General features: G+C 49.2%; 1 protein-coding gene across 2 annotated transcripts; it reads left to right on the top strand.

The window, feature by feature from the left end:
- Positions 1-1,263: 1,263 nt before the first annotated feature.
- On the top strand, positions 1,264-15,145 carry rab3b (RAB3B, member RAS oncogene family). Of its 2 annotated transcripts, none has more exons than XM_036131765.1 (5): positions 1,264-1,497; positions 5,299-5,523; positions 13,678-13,796; positions 13,871-13,995; positions 14,458-15,145. In XM_036131765.1, the coding sequence occupies exons 2-5, from the start codon at positions 5,299-5,301 to the stop codon at positions 14,640-14,642; spliced, it is 654 nt and encodes a 217-aa protein (XP_035987658.1). In that variant the 5' UTR covers positions 1,264-1,497; the 3' UTR covers positions 14,643-15,145. The 2 variants fall into 2 exon arrangements, with proteins under 2 accessions (XP_035987658.1, XP_035987657.1); XM_036131764.1 differs by lacking the exon at positions 1,264-1,497 and adding an exon at positions 3,050-3,199.
- Positions 15,146-16,953: the final 1,808 nt, after the last annotated feature.

The raw sequence follows: 16,953 nt of genomic DNA, 5'->3' as shown, positions 1-16,953 counted from the left end.
GATACGGAATGTGGAATCCTTCCACATTCCGTATCAGCAGAGCCGCAAACGGCTCTGCTGATGATTCTAAGTTTACTGCAGTTTTTCTTAATCATCTGACAATATCTCACCATCTATCACATTATCTACGCTTTCAGTATTAAGGAGAAAACCAGCAACGTTTTCTGCCTCATTCAAGCCCCAGTATCTATTATTATTATTATTATTATTATTATTATTATTATTAGTAGTAGTAGTATTAGTAGTATGACGTTAATCCTGAAAAGAGGATTGTTCATCAGCACCATCAGTGGTGGTTCTTTGGGGTATTTGTTCCACTTCCACCAGGAACAGGGAACCCTTCCTGTTCCTGGCTGTTCTTTGGGTTCCACGCTCGCTGTTCTTCTGTTCTTCCCCACAAAGATCGCCTCTGTTCTCGACACTCTTTGGTTCTTTGGTTCTGTGTTAGGCTCATTGGACCACAGGGTTGATCAGAACACAGAACCTCTGATTGGACCTAACCGGATCTAACCGCCTGCCTCCTTGATGAAATCAAAGCCGGGTCCGTTTCTGTTCTTCATGGTTGGTCCTACAGAACATCTGGACCTGGTTCTGAGACAGAAGACGTGACGCAGGAGGACTTTCAGGTCCACAGAAGGTTTAGATCATGTAAACGGACCTTTGCATCATGAACACAGAACCTTTTCCAGAACTGCTGAGGGGTCTGAAGCAGGACTGTCCAGCCGTGCCTGGTCCGGTCCACCAGAACCAAACTGGCCCAGTTCTACAGAGTTCTGCTAAGGTCCAACTTATTTGATGAGGGTGATGAAACAGACACAGCTAAAGGTTGGAGGACATCAGCCCCTGAGGACTGGACTTGGACACTGGTTCTGGTTCTGAACGATCCGGGACTAGTCAATCCTTCACTGGGCCGTCAGGTTCTGGCCTCAGTTCTATCCTGGACCTATTGGACCATTATGACCTCAGATTCTTGGGTGGTACTGTTTGGTGTAACTGGATCTCCTGGACGAACCGGAACTTTCTGACGTTTAGAACCTTTCAGATGTTCCTGACCAGAACTTCTCCGGCTGTGGGTCGGCTCAGAGCAGCAAGAGTTGGACTCTGGCTCGCCCCTCAGGACCGGTTCCGTTACTCTGGTCCCGGCCTCAGAACCCAGCCGAACCGCTCTGGATCAGACCGGAGCAGATCCAATCAGGGAGCGCGCGCGCCGCAGATGGTCTCCCGGTTCTGAACCAGCAATGAGTCACCGCGCGCGGCACGGAGCCGCTCTCTGATTGGCTGCTGCCTCTCTCCATTCAGCAGCTCCTCGCGCCGCACCATCGCAGCGTGTCCGCGTGAAGCCGCGCGTGCGCCGCGGAGACAGACTCGGTTCGGCTGGGGTGGATCTGCCGGTTCTGATCGTGTTCGGGTTGTGTTCCGGTCCGGAAGAAGCGTCCTGGGTTTATTCTGCTGCCTCCATCAGGTGCAGGGAGCGCGCATCGGACCCGCCCAGCTGAGGTGAGACACCCACACATGCACGCGGATCTGGATCCAGGAGATCCATCACAGCAGAACCAGAACCGAACCGTGGGTTATTCTGATCGTCTGATTGGCTGTGCGTGTGCGCGTGTCACCACACAGAGCCGGTCATCGCTCAGGAATACATTCTGGATCAGGTTCTGGTTCTGGTTCTGTGGGTCCGTTCCGCAGGGTTCTGATCCCTGTGAAGCTTCCTGACCCGCTGCTATTGTTGTTGAACCGGGGCAGAACTTCAAGGGTTCTGTAGAATCCGGGTTAGAACAGAACACCTTGGTATCAGAACATCTACAGAGTACCAGTAGAACCGGGCCGGTCAGCTAGTGATGTCAGGGACCTCCTGCTCCGATGGCTGGTTCCACCGTGACGGAACCAGCAGAACAGTTTGGACTGAGCCGGCTGTTGAGGGAACGTTCCTGAGCAACCCTGCTGGACAGAACCCATCAGAACCAGAATGTTTAGAACCTTAGCTGACTTAGACCAGCTGCTGCAGACGGGATCAGGCGGACCGGACTCTCCAACCGGTACCAGGCCTCATCAAGGTCCAGGTTGGAGGTCCGCCTGAGGGAGGCTGGTACCGGTCGGTAAAGGTCAGAACTCTGGACCGAGTCAGAACCTCTGCTGGGTCAGGATGAAAAACCTGGGCTGAGACGGCGCTTCCAGAACATCCTGAGCGTTATGGTCCAGAACCGGAGAGACAGGAGGTCCGTCTGCTGCTCTGGACCATCCAGGTGTGTTCTGACCCGGTTCTGTCCCGGTTTATCCTGGACCATCCAGTTGGTTCTGACCTGGTTCTGTCCCGGATTATCCTGGACCATCCAGTTGGTTCTGACCCTGAACCAGTCTGGCTGCTGGGAGGCTTAAAGGAGAAAGAACCAAGATGGCAGCAGGACTGGACCGTCCGGTTCTGGAGGTGAAGGTCCATCCCGGCAGGACTAGAAAGGTGTTCTGTTGGACTCGCTGTGAAGTCTCTTTGTATCTCCCCTGGCAGAACTTTGCTCTGGACCAGCAGAACTTTGCTCTGGGCCGGCAGAACTTTGCTCTGGACCGGCAGAACTTTGCTCTGGACCGGCAGAACTTTGCTCTGGACCGGACCGGAACACATCGCTCTCATTGTTCTATAAACTAATTCCTCCCAGAACAGCAGAAACTCGTTAAAAACGAAACATTCCCTAAAACACCTGATCAGAAACAGCTTAACAGCAGAAGCTGAACTGGACCCACTGGACCGGGAGGATCTGGCAGAACCGAATCAGAACCTGAGCTGTAGTCAGATGTTAGCTCACCAGTAGAGGGCGCTAAGGAGCCTTCAGGAAAACACGGTAAATAAAAAGTGACGGTTGCCTCTGTTCCCATAAATCTGCCTGGCTTCCTCTTTGGTTCTGTTGGTTCTGTTGGGTTCTTTCTTTGGGCCGGACTTCAAAGTGTCAGTGGCGGTCGCCGGGCAGATGAGTGTAACTTCCATGTGACTTCATGCTGCTCTCTCATTGGTTACATAAAGCTTCTGTGTGGCCAATCAGATTCATTAACCACAGCTGTGCTCACAGCCATGAACCAGGCAGCAACAGGAGAACCTTTAGAACCAAAGCTGTTCCACCGTCCACCGCTGACTCAAAGGCCCGGTTCCCCTGGGTTCTCAGCTGAGGAACATCCAGGAGGTTCTGGACCCGGCCTCGTGGAGCCGGTAGGTGGAACCAAGAAGCTAAACCGGACCTTAAAGGAGGAACAGCAGAATTTATTAGTTCAGGAAGCAGAGGCTGCTGCGTTGTGGACAGGTGGACAGGTAGACAGGTGGACAGGTAGACAGGTAGACAGGTAGACAGGTAGACAGGTGGACAGGTGGACAGGTGGACAGGTAGACAGGTAGACAGGTAGACAGGTAGACAGGTGGACAGGTGGACAGGTAGACAGGTAGACAGGTGGACAGGTAGACAGGTAGACAGGTGGACAGGTGGACAGGTGGACAGGTGGACAGGTAGACAGGTGGACAGGTAGACAGGTGGACAGGTAGACAGGTAGACAGGTGGACAGGTGGACAGGTAGACAGGTAGACAGGTGGACAGGTAGACAGGTAGACAGGTGGACGCTGTGTCCACCTGTCCACCTGTCTACCTGTCCACCTGAACTAAAAGTAAGTAAAGATTCTTGAAATGAGTCTATTTTTCATTCCTTTGATGAGCTAAGACTATTTGCCAATGGAATTAATAGTTCTACCCCTAAAATAAGATAAATAGATATTCTACACATCAAACATTTTTCCTACTTTAAATGTAAAAATCTCATTCCATTGGCAAATAATTTTATTTACCTGCTCAAATGAAGGAAAATGCACTAATTTCAAGAGAAATGTACTTACCTTTAGTTCCCTTTTGCAGTAGAACGTTACTGCGGTCCAGAGGGAACATGAAGCAGGCAGAACCCAAAAAAAACACAAGATCCAACCGTTTATCTACAAAAACGACTTTCCAGGTTCCCCTGGAGGCCAGGGACCGTGGGCGGGGTCAGGTTCCTCAGGTGAGCCGGGTTCCTCAGGTGAGCCAGGTTCCTCAGGTGAGCCGGGTTCCTCAGGTGAGCCAGGTTCCTCAGGTGAGCCGGGTTCCTCAGGTGAGCCAGGTTCCTCAGGTGAGCCGGGTTCCTCAGGTGAGCCAGGTTCCTCAGGTGAGCAGGGTTCCTCAGGTGAGCCGGGTTCCTCAGGTGAGCCGGGTTCCTCAGGTGAGCATGGTTCCTCAGGTGAGCCGGGTTCCTCAGGTAACCCTGGTTCCTCAGGTGAGCCAGGTTCCTCAGGTGAGCCAGGTTCCTCATGTGAGGCAGGTTCCTCAGGCGAGCCGGGTTCCTCGGGTGAGCAGGGCTCCTCAGGTGAGTGTGGTTCCTCAGGTGAACATAGTTCCTCAGGTAAACATGGTTCCTCAGGTGAACATGGTTCCTCAGGTAAACATGGTTCCTCAGGTGAACATGGTTCCAGGCTCGCCCACAGGGTTTTAAAGCCCGACAGGAGAAGGTCAGGGTGAGATCAGGGGAACGTGGTTCCAGCTCAGTGGAAAGGCGTCACGGAACCATTCTGGTGCTGAAGCTGCTCCATCAGGAACGTTCTGCTGCCTTAACAGGAGGTTCTGGCTTTAATCTCCTCCTCCTCTCTGCCATTGACTAAATGTACCGTAGAGGTTCTGGTTGTTCCTTAGAGGTTCTGGACGTTCCTCAGCTGGTCTTACCTGTGGAGGACCTCTGGACCTTACATCTGCTCCCCTGTGTTCTACTGACTGAGGCCAACAGTTCTGACGTTCTCACGTCTTAGCAGGGATGCACCGATCTGTAAATTAGGGTCGATAATGATATTAATCGTGCTTTAATGTCTGATAACCGATATTTATCGATGTACCGCACACCTTCAGCTTTACTGTCACACGGCCGAGTAAAAACTGTCCCCCCCCCCCCCCGCCGCTCCCCCCCCCCCCCCCGAGCCCCCCCCCCCCCCAGGCACCAGAGATGGGACTAAACGTTGGGTGGTAACATCGGCCCGGTTCTACTGATCGGACCGATACGATATGTTACAATGACTAACATCAGCCGATACGATTAATGGCGATATATCGAGCGTCGCTACGCGTTAGCCTTCATCGCTGATTTACTGGTTCTTGGCTCCATGAAGCGATGTTCCAGTGTTCCTGCTGAGGTTCTGTGCTGGTTCCGCTGGTATCAGTTAGAACTCAGAGGAACGCTGCAGGTTTAGCCTCCTGATTGGCCAGGTGGTCATGTGACTCCTTCTCTCCTCTCACCGCGCTGCAGATGGCGAAGGCAGACCAGCGTTACGGCCAGCGCGATGGTTCCGACCAGAACTTTGACTACATGTTCAAGCTGCTGATCATCGGGAACAGCAGCGTGGGGAAAACGTCGTTCCTGTTCCGCTACGCCGACGACTCCTTCAGCAACTCCTTCGTCAGCACCGTGGGCATCGACTTCAAGGTGAAGACGGTGTTCCGCAACGACAAGAGGATCAAACTGCAGATCTGGGTAAGAACGGGCGGCTGGGGGCGGAACCGGGTCCGTTTAGACAGGACGTTCTTCAGGGCGGAACCGGGTCCGTTTAGACAGGACGTTCTTCAGGGCGGAACCGGGTCCGTTTAGACAGGACGTTCTTCAGGGCGGAACCGGGTCCGTTTGGATCAGAGGTTCTCCAGGGTGGATAGGGTTCCGTTTGGATCAGAGGTTCTCCAGGGTGGAACCGGGTCCGCTTGGATCAGAGGTTCTCCAGGGTGGAACCGGGTCCGTTTGGACAGGACGTTCTCCAGGGTGGAACCGGGTCCCTTTGGATCAGAGGTTCTCCAGGGTGGAACCGGGTCCGTTTGGATCAGAGGTTCTGGTTCCAGGTGAAACTCCAGACTGGTCAGAAACAGTTGTTGGGTTTAGAGACGTGGAGGTAAAGATCCTCCCCAGAGAGAACACGCCAGAACCAGACCCAGACCCAGAACCAGACCTAGAACCAGACCCAGAATCAGACCCAGTACCAGACCAAAGCATCTCCTGCCAACCAGGAACCTGAAGCAGGCGGAGACCTCACCCGACACCATGAGAACAGATGTTTAATGTTCTGCTGGGTTTGCAGTGTAACGCACAGAACCGCAGCTGAAACAACATCCACCAAATCAACTGAACATACAGGAACGCTCAGCTGGAACCTTAATCTGGAACCTTGATCAGGAACACTGTGTAACAGTTTCTGCTCTGACAGATGCTAGCTCATTCAGTGAGGTTGTTGTTGCTATGGTAACAGCTATTCACACTAACTCTCCTCCTCTCTCTGACACAAACTGCTTCAGCATTGAGGGCAATTAAAGGGATGCAGGAGTGTGTGTGTTAGTGTGTGTGATTGTGTGTGTGTGTGTGTTATAGTGTGTGTGTGTTGTTGTGTGTGTGTTGTTGTGTGTGTTGTGTGTATTGTTATTGTGTGTGTGTGTGTGTGTGTGTTGTTGTGCGTGTGTGTGTGTGTGTTGTTGTGTGTGTGTTGTTGTGTGTTATTGTGTGTGTGTGTGTGTTGTTGTGTGTGTGTTGTTGTGTGTGTTGTGTGTGTGTGTGTGTGTGTTATTGTGTGTGTGTGTGTGTGTTGTTGTGTGTCAGTGTGTGTGTGTCCTAACCAATGCCAACTGACTCATCCGCCCTGTGAGGAGTAAAAATAAACAGAAGCCTCAGATGTGTGGAGCAGCTGCAGTTGTTGCTGCAGAGGAGCATCATGGGAATTGTAGTCATCGGCATCCTGTGGCTGCAGCAGTGCGTTGATTTGAACCCTGGATGTGAATCAGAGGAACTGGGCCTGAGGTGACATCAAGCTGACGTGGATTAATGGGTTTCTCAGGTCAGATGGAGCTCCATGGAGTGGAGCGACGTTCTGCTTAACGAGCAGCGACATTCTGTTAAACGACCAGCGATGTTCTGTTAAACGAGTAGCGACGTTCTGCTTAACGAGCAGCGATGTTCTGCTTAACGAGCAGCGACATTCTGTTAAACGAGCAGCAACGTTCTGCTTAACGAGCAGCGACGTTCAGCTTAACGAGCAGCGACGTTCAGCTTAACGAGCAGCAACGTTCTGCTTAACGAGGAGCGATGTTCTGCTTAACGAGCAGCGACATTCTGTTAAACGAGCAGCAACGTTCTGCTTAACGAGCAGCGACGTTCAGCTTAACGAGCAGCAACGTTCTGCTTAACGAGCAGTGATGTTCTGTTTAACGAGCAGCAACGTTCTGCTTAACGAGGAGCGATGTTCTGCTTAACGAGCAGCGATGTTCTGCTTAACAAGCAGCGATGTTCTGCTTAACGAGCAGCGATGTTCTGCTTAACGAGCAGCGACGTTCTGCTTAACGAGCAGCGACGTTCTGCTTAACGAGCAGCGACGTTCTGCTTAACGAGCAGCGACGTTCTGTTTAACGAGCAGCGACGTTCTGTTTAACGAGCAGCGACGTTCTGCTTAACGAGCAGCGATGTTCTGGTTAACGAGCAGCGATGTTCTGGTTAACGAGCAGCGACGTTCTGCTTAACGAGCAGCGACGTTCTGCTTAACGAGCAGCGATGTTCTGCTTAACGAGCAGTGATGTTCTGTTTATCAATGTTCTGCTCAACGAGCAGCGACATTCTGTTAAACGAGCAACAATGTTCTGCTTAACAAGCAGCGATGTTCTGCTTAACAAGCAACGATGTTCTGCTTAACAAGCAGCGACGTTCTGTTAAACGAGCAGCGATGTTCTGTTAAACGAGCAGCGATGTTCTGCTAAACGAGCAGCGATGTTCTGTTTAACAAGCAGCGATGTTCTGTTTAACGAGCAGCGATGTTCTGTTTAACGAGCAGCAATGTTCTGTTTAACGAGCAGCGACGTTCTGCTTAACGAGCAGCGACGTTCTGTTAAACGAGCAGCGATGTTCTGCTTAACAAGCAGCGATGTTCTGCTTAACAAGCAACAATGTTCTGTTTAACGAGCAGCGATGTTCTGCTTAACAAGCAGCGACGTTCTGTTTAACGAGCAGCGATGTTCTGTTTAACGAGCAGCGATGTTCTGTTTAACGAGCAGCAATGTTCTGTTTAACGAGCAGCGACGTTCTGCTTAACGAGCAGCGACGTTCTGTTAAACGAGCAGCGATGTTCTGCTTAACGAGCAGCGATGTTCTGTTTAACGAGCAGCAATGTTCTGTTTAACGAGCAGCGACGTTCTGCTTAACGAGCAGCGACGTTCTGCTTAACGAGCAGCAATGTTCTGTTTAACGACCAGCGATGTTCTGCTTAACGAGCAGCGATGTTCTGCTTAACAAGCAACGATGTTCTGCTTAACGAGCAGCGATGTTCTGCTTATCAATGTTCTCCTTAATGAGCAGCGATGTTCTGCTTAACGAGCAGCGATGTTCTGATTAACAAGCAGCGATGTTCTGCTTAACAAGCAACGATGTTCTGTTTAACGAGCAGCGATGTTCTGTTTAACAAGCAGCGACGTTCTGCTTAACGAGCAGCGATGTTCTGCTTAACGAGCAGCGACGTTCTGCTTAACGAGCAGCGATGTTCTGTTTAACGAGCAGCGACGTTCTGCTTAACGAGCAGCGACGTTCTGTTAAACGAGCAGCGATGTTCTGCTTAACGAGCAGCGATGTTCTGTTTATCAATGTTCTCCTAAACGAGCAGCAATGTTCTGCTTAACAAGCAGCGACGTTCTGCTTAACGAGCAGCGACGTTCTGTTTAACGAGCAGCGATGTTCTGCTAAACGAGCAGCGATGTTCTGTTTAACAAGCAGCGATGTTCTGTTTAACGAGCAGCGATGTTCTGTTTAACGAGCAGCAATGTTCTGTTTAACGAGCAGCGACGTTCTGCTTAACGAGCAGCGACGTTCTGTTAAACGAGCAGCGATGTTCTGCTTAACAAGCAGCGATGTTCTGCTTAACAAGCAACAATGTTCTGTTTAACGAGCAGCGATGTTCTGCTTAACAAGCAGCGACGTTCTGTTTAACGAGCAGCGATGTTCTGTTTAACGAGCAGCGATGTTCTGTTTAACGAGCAGCGATGTTCTGTTTAACGAGCAGCGACGTTCTGCTTAACGAGCAGCGACGTTCTGTTAAACGAGCAGCGATGTTCTGCTTAACGAGCAGCGATGTTCTGTTTAACGAGCAGCAATGTTCTGTTTAACGAGCAGCGACGTTCTGCTTAACGAGCAGCGACGTTCTGCTTAACGAGCAGCAATGTTCTGTTTAACGACCAGCGATGTTCTGCTTAACGAGCAGCGATGTTCTGCTTAACAAGCAACGATGTTCTGCTTAACGAGCAGCGATGTTCTGCTTATCAATGTTCTCCTTAATGAGCAGCGATGTTCTGCTTAACGAGCAGCGATGTTCTGATTAACAAGCAGCGATGTTCTGCTTAACAAGCAACGATGTTCTGTTTAACGAGCAGCGATGTTCTGTTTAACAAGCAGCGACGTTCTGCTTAACGAGCAGCGATGTTCTGCTTAACGAGCAGCGACGTTCTGCTTAACGAGCAGCGATGTTCTGTTTAACGAGCAGCGACGTTCTGCTTAACGAGCAGCGACGTTCTGTTAAACGAGCAGCGATGTTCTGCTTAACGAGCAGCGATGTTCTGTTTATCAATGTTCTCCTAAACGAGCAGCAATGTTCTGCTTAACAAGCAGCGACGTTCTGCTTAACGAGCAGCGACGTTCTGTTTAACGAGCAGCGATGTTCTGTTTATCAATGTTCTCCTAAACGAGCAGCAATGTTCTGTTTAACGAGCAGCGATGTTCTGTTTATCAATGTTCTCCTAAACGAGCAGCAATGTTCTGTTAAACGAGCAGCGATGTTCTGCTTAACGAGCAGCGATGTTCTGTTTATCAATGTTCTCCTAAACGAGCAGCAATGTTCTGCTTAACAAGCAGCGACGTTCTGCTTAACGAGCAGCGACGTTCTGTTTAACGAGCAGCGATGTTCTGTTTATCAATGTTCTCCTAAACGAGCAGCGACGTTCTGCTTAACGAGCAGCGATGTTCTGTTTATCAATGTTCTCCTAAACGAGCAGCAATGTTCTGTTTAACGAGCAGCGACGTTCTGCTTAACGAGCAGCGACGTTCTGTTTAACGAGCAGCGACGTTCTGCTTAACAAGCAGCGACGTTCTGCTTAACAAGCAGCGACGTTCTGCTTAACAAGCAACGATGTTCTGTTTATCGATGTTCTCCTTAACAAGCAGCTATGTTCTGCTTAAAGAGCAGCGATGTTCTGTTTAACGAGCAGCAATGTTCTGTTTAACGAGCAGCGATGTTCTGTTTAACGAGCAGCGACGTTCTGTTTAACGAGCAGCAACGTTCTGCTTAACGAGCAGCGATGTTCTGCTTAACGAGCAGTGATGTTCTGTTTATCAATGTTCTCCTTAACGAGCAGCGATGTTCTGTTTAACGAGCAGCAATGTTCTGTTTAGCGGGCAGAGATGTTCTGTTTAACGAGCAACGATGTTCTGCTTAACGAGCAGCGACGTTCTGCTTAACGAGCAGCGACGTTCTGTTAAACGAGCAGCGATGTTCTGTTTAACAAGCAGCGATGTTCTGTTTAACGAGCAGCGACGTTCTGCTTAACGAGCAGCGACGTTCTATTAAACGAGCAGCGACGTTCTATTAAACGAGCAGCGACGTTCTGTTAAACGAGCAGCGACGTTCTGTTAAACGAGCAGCAGCGATGTTCTGTTTAACGAGCAGCAATGTTCTGCTTAACAAGCAGCGATGTTCTGCTTAACGAGCAACGATGTTCTGCTTAACGAGCAGCGACGTTCTGCTTAACGAGCAGCGACGTTCTGTTAAACGAGCAGCGATGTTCTGTTTAACAAGCAGCGATGTTCTGTTTAACGAGCAGCGACATTCTGTTAAACGAGCAACAATGTTCTGCTTAACAAGCAGCGATGTTCTGCTTAACAAGCAACGATGTTCTGCTTAACGAGCAGCGACGTTCTGTTAAACGAGCAGCGATGTTCTGTTAAACGAGCAGCGATGTTCTGCTAAACGAGCAGCGATGTTCTGTTTATCGATGTTCTCCTTAACAAGCAGCGATGTTCTGCTTAACGAGCAGCGATGTTCTGCTTAACAAGCAACGATGATCTGCTTAACAAGCAGCGATGTTCTGCTTAACAAGCAGCGATGTTCTGCTTAACAAGCAGCGATGTTCTGTTTAACGAGCAGCGATGTTCTGTTTAACGAGCAGCGATGTTCTGTTTAACGAGCAGCAATGTTCTGTTTAACGAGCAGCAATGTTCTGCTTAACAAGCAGCGACGTTCTGCTTAACGAGCAGCGATGTTCTGTTTAACGAGCAGCAATGTTCTGTTTATCGATGTTCTCCTAAACGAGCAGCAATGTTCTGCTTAACGAGCAGCGATGTTCTGTTTAACGAGCAGCGACGTTCTGCTTAACGAGCAGCGACGTTCTGTTTAACGAGCAGCGACGTTCTGTTTAACGAGCAGCGACGTTCTGCTTAACAAGCAGCGACGTTCTATTAAACGAGCAGCGACGTTCTATTAAACGAGCAGCGACGTTCTGTTAAACGAGCAGCGACGTTCTGTTAAACGAGCAGCAGCGATGTTCTGTTTAACGAGCAGCAATGTTCTGCTTAACAAGCAGCGATGTTCTGTTTAACGAGCAGCAATGTTCTGCTTAACAAGCAGCGATGTTCTGCTTAACGAGCAACGATGTTCTGCTTAACGAGCAGCGATGTTCTGTTTAACGAGCAGCAATGTTCTGTTTAACGGGCAGAGATGTTCTGTTTAACGAGCAGCGACGTTCTCCTTAACGAGCAGCGATGTTCTCCTTAACGAGCAGTGATGTTCTGTTTAGCAATGTTCTCCTTAACGAGCAGCGATGTTCTGCTTAACGAGCAGCGATGTTCTGTTTAAGGAGCAGCAATGTTCTGTTTATCAATGTTCTCTTTAACAAGCAGCTATGTTCTGCTTAACGAGCAGCGATGTTCTGCTTATCAATGTTCTCCTTAACGAGCAGCGATGTTCTGCTTAACGAGCAGCGATGTTCTGTTTAGCAATGTTCTCCTTAACGAGCAGCGATGTTCTGCTTAACGAGCAGCGATGTTCTGTTTAAGGAGCAGCAATGTTCTGTTTATCAATGTTCTCTTTAACAAGCAGCTATGTTCTGCTTAACGAGCAGCGATGTTCTGCTTATCAATGTTCTCCTTAACGAGCAGCGATGTTCTGTTTAACGAGCAGCAGTGGGTCCGTCTCCTAGATCGATGAATGAACACCAGAACCAGCGGTGAACAGGTGAGAGAACGGGTCTTCTCTCACCTTCATCTTCATCTTCCTCATACTGACACGTTTTCTTTGTTTCCTCCATTCTCAGGTTTAAATGGAAAAATGAGTTAAAACGTTTGAGCAGCATTTTACTTCATTACCCAGAGTGCATTGCTACTTAAACAATAGTGTGTAACATTTTCTGAAGGCTAAAGGAACCAGAGTATGAAGCCTGGTGGTGTGGATCTGTTCTAACGTGATGCAGATCATGCTGACAGTTCAGAGGAACACAGCTGGAACTCAGCGCCGTCCACCGCTGTCACATCCGCTCTGCATTCATTCACCATCAATGAGCTGCAGCCCTAAAGTGAGGCGCTGCACAGACACTAACCGCTACATTTAGCAGAGCTATCATCAGCACCTCCATCCTCATCACGTTCCTCCTGAGGTTCCCCGTAAACACTGACCCAGAGCAGCCGGTTCCACCGTCAGGACCCGACATGTTCTTCCAGAAAGGAAACGCTAGTACGCTCCACCAGCTCCACAGAGACAGCGCTGGATGTCAGCAGTAGCAGAGGGTCCACACACAGGTGCACTATTAATAAAAACAAGCGCTAAAGGCCGTTTAAAAAGAAGAACATTTAAAGAGGAAGGTACGGTGGCTGACAGGTGCAAACGCCCTGCAACTTCAGAAAACACGTGTAAATAGGCAAAAACGAGCAAATTAAGAAACCAACTTCATCAATTTGACAACACCTGTGCGGCATTCAGCAAACGCGCTGCAAATACATAAACGCGATTCACTTTAGAGTTCTGCATCAATTACTGTGCAGTAGTCTGAATGTAGACGAGAGAAGTTAAATGGTGTGCAAATGGTCATTAGCAAAAATATTATAATATCATATATAATGCTGAACATATTATAAATATGTTCAATGAATTGCTGCTCATGTCCTGGTGTGTATTAACACTAAATGCATGTATTGGTAGGATTAGAACCGGCCTCCTCATTACTGTGGTGGTTTGCTTGTTTAGCTTCTCTAGGGTTTGTTTTGTGAACTTCTCCAATGTGAGATCAATAAAGCCAATCTTATCTAATCTTATCTTATCTTATCTAATTTTTTCATGGAGCAAGTCGCTTGTCTTTCTCGTATGATTGCTGATCTTGTCTGAGCGCAGATTCAGTCACTAGTACCGCGGTCGTTGCCATTGCAGTTTGCACCCTGCTTGTCCGACCAGCCGGGAAACACCAGCTGTCTCCGGGCAAATGTGACGTCATTAGAGAAAAACCCTTTTCTGTTCTGTTCTATTCTATTCTATTCTGTTCTATTCTATTCTATTCTATTCTGTTCTGTGAAGGTGCTGGAGCTGAATTTAGTAAAGCTGGTTCCCCTGCTCTGACTTTGTTTGCCTGTCTCCAGGACACTGCGGGGCAGGAGCGTTACCGTACCATCACCACGGCGTACTACCGAGGCGCCATGGGCTTCATTCTCATGTATGACATCACTAACGAGGAGTCGTTTAATGCAGTCCAGGACTGGTGAGTGATTGGCCAGAGGCTGGAGTGATGAAGGTGGATGGGACAGTCTTCTTGCTAGCTGTCTCTGTCTGTAGGGCCACCCAGATCAAGACGTACTCGTGGGACAACGCCCAGGTGATCATGGTGGGCAACAAGTGCGACATGGATGAGGAGAGAGTCGTACCGCCTGAGAAAGGAAAACACCTGGCTGACCAGCTGGGTGAGTAAAACCAAACGCAACAGCCTCAATAGACCGTACGTGTAAAAATGTTTTCATGCCTGAATATTAATGCACAGCATCATCAATATAAATAATGGATTTTATTTTCTTTAGAGCATTTTGATGTAAGTAAGCCAATGATGCCCAGTCCAGTCCTCCAGAGCTGCTATCCTGCCAGTTTTACTGATCAGCATCCAGTTATTCAGCTCTGCAGAGGTTCACCTGGACCAGGTGTGTTGGAGAAGGGAAGCACCTGAAAGCTGCAGGATGGTAGCTCTGCAGGACTGAACCAAAGAGTCGAGCAGATCTACGGTCAAAGCAGCAAGCTTTTCACAAGACTTTGTCAGAGAGCTTCTGCTAAACATTAGTTTCAAAGTATTCCTACAAACCATCCCGTCTGCCAACGTTCCTGTAGACTGAGCTTTTACTGCAGTATTTAAAAACAACCATTGTCTCCTGCAGGGTTCGAGTACTACGAGGCGAGCGCCAAGGAGAACATCAATGTGCGGCAGGTGTTTGAGCGCCTGGTGGACATCATCTGTGTAAAGATGTCTGAGCGTGTAGACGTGGAGGCGCCAGCAGCTCCCGGCCCAAAGACCACCAGACTGACCGACAAGCCGGCCCAGCTACCTCAGAAATGCTGCTGATCACCAGTCTGCCCCCCCCACACAGCTGTAGGTAACATAACAAACATCAGATAGTCCACACACTCCTCCAGTCCTCCATATTAGTGGTCAGTAATCTGCTGGCGTCCATAAACCCTAACCCTCCACACCAGCGCTAACCTGCCGTGTTCCACCTGTTCTTCATGCTAACGAGCCGGAGAACGGACAGAAACACATCAGTTTGCTTTGAGCCGGTTTACACCAGTCATGTGGGACTGAGGCCTACAGCGCCACCTGCTGACCGTAGGGCTACAGATTTCACTTTGTCTGCTCATCAGAGTTTGCAGGCAGGACCTCCAGCGTGGTTCCAGGTAAACATCCTGGTGTTTTACACCTGAACGGCTGCAGGTGAAGGCATAGGTGGCATAATGATGTCAGGCTGACACATTTAACTCTTCATGACCTGTTAATCACATTTCTGCCCTTACTGCACAAGAAGAGGTGTAAGTACCGCTAGACGGAAACATCAAGTGATAAAATGACCAGGAAGTCCAGGAAGTGGCTCCTGCTCCCCCTGGTGGCTGGAGGAACCAGCTGAACTCCTGACAGCTCGTCTGAGCAGACTCAGGTGGATCACAGCAAACTAAAACTGCTCCTGTCTGTTTTCCACCTCTGTGTCTTCAGAGGATCTCTGAGTTCTCCAGATGATCACCAAACCCATGGAGTCAGAGTTAGTCTGGAAACCCGGGGCTCTCCAGCCTCACGCAGTGAGAGTGGCACATGTTTTCCTGCCGCCACACGTCCCAGGTGAGGGTCAGCCTTTCTGCCTGTTTCACAGCCTGCTGGCCGTCTGTACCTCCTGCCAGCGTTAGCAGAGCAGCAGATGAGAAGATCAGCTCTGTGAATGGAACAGAGCTCTGCTGGATGTGAACACGCCATGTTAGCATGTAGCTGTAGCGCGCAGGAACAGCCCTGCCTCTCACCGTCACACACCACCTTACATCACCTGCATTAACACATTAATACCTGCTGCACAGGTACTCTCTGTTTGGACGAGTCCCTGCTGAACTACCACCTTAGCACGACTCGTCAAAACGAGTCCCGTTTTACAAGGACTTGTTGAGCCGAGTCACTGGCTGTTTGATTTAAGACTGTCTGTCTCTCCTTTACTCCACTTTACCAAGACTAGAGCGCTGAGTGTCAGTAAGGCTGTTAGCACCGGTCACCGCTCAGACAACGACTCTAACACCACGCACACAGTCACCTTCTGAGCGCCGACTCTACAGAAACGTGTGATTAACCTTTTAAACACGGCTCACCTGCCCAACAAAGACCCAACCGGGTCACCTGCTGCACTGAGTCACCTTCTGACCATCAGCCTGTTTCTAATCAGCATCCAGACTCCTGATGTGAGAGCGTACAGGTTTAAATTAGGACCAGTTGGAGGGTCATTGGAGATTATTCCTGTTTGGACCAAATCAGTCCAGACCAGAACCACTTAGACCAGCCGGTTCAGGCAAGCGTGCAGAACGTTAGTCTGAACTGGGCCACTTCACTCCAGATCCAGACACTTAAGTCTGGATTCAGACTAATTAAATACAGGTATGTCAGGTACAGTCACTTTGTCCCTGAACAGTCCAGTTTAGCCCAATTTAGACCCGTTCAGTCCGAATCAGCCCAGTTTGGATCCTTTCAGCCCAGGTTGGAGCAGCTGAGTCCAGATGGAGCCTCTGGCCTTCACCCTGAAGCAGTTTAGCCACGCTCCCCTACCAGTAGAGGGCAGTGAGGAGGCCCCGCCCCTTTAGTGAGGAGGCCCCGCCCCTTTAGCAGGTGCTGTCCTGTAGCCGCCATGTTTGCAGTGTGTTTCACATGATCACGTGTGTGTGTGTGAGCGTGTGCGTCGTTGTTAAATATGATTATCATGATATTTATAACCTGTTCAGCTGTAAGGGTTGTTGTGTTTGGATCCAGAAGTGACTCCCTCCCGCCGCGTGTCATCTTATGAGAATAAACGGTAATATTGACTGTCTTCATATGATTTTATTTTTGAAGTGACTTTGTAAATGATAGATTTAGAGCTAAATATACCGTTGTTGAGTATGAGCTTATTTTTATGCCGTGTGTACCATGGACTTATCCTGTAAACTTGTTGTGTTACGGTTTACTCTGCAGAAGCACAAAGTGATTGTAAAAAATATTGTGAATGTTTGTATATTATAGATGAATCTTAGTATAATAAAAATCCCAATCTTTCATCAGAACATGTCTCCTCTTGTGTTGTTTTAGCGCCGACTCCAGATGACCCTAACCAGCTGTATTTCTCTCCGCCTAGATCCACTCATCCATCTGGGAC

The sequence above is a fragment of the Fundulus heteroclitus genome, unplaced genomic scaffold (assembly GCF_011125445.2).
Source record: "Fundulus heteroclitus isolate FHET01 unplaced genomic scaffold, MU-UCD_Fhet_4.1 scaffold_46, whole genome shotgun sequence".
Lineage (NCBI taxonomy): Eukaryota > Metazoa > Chordata > Actinopteri > Cyprinodontiformes > Fundulidae > Fundulus > Fundulus heteroclitus.
The sequence above is the reverse complement of the archived record's forward strand: the minus strand, read 5'-3'. Positions and strand labels throughout refer to the sequence as shown.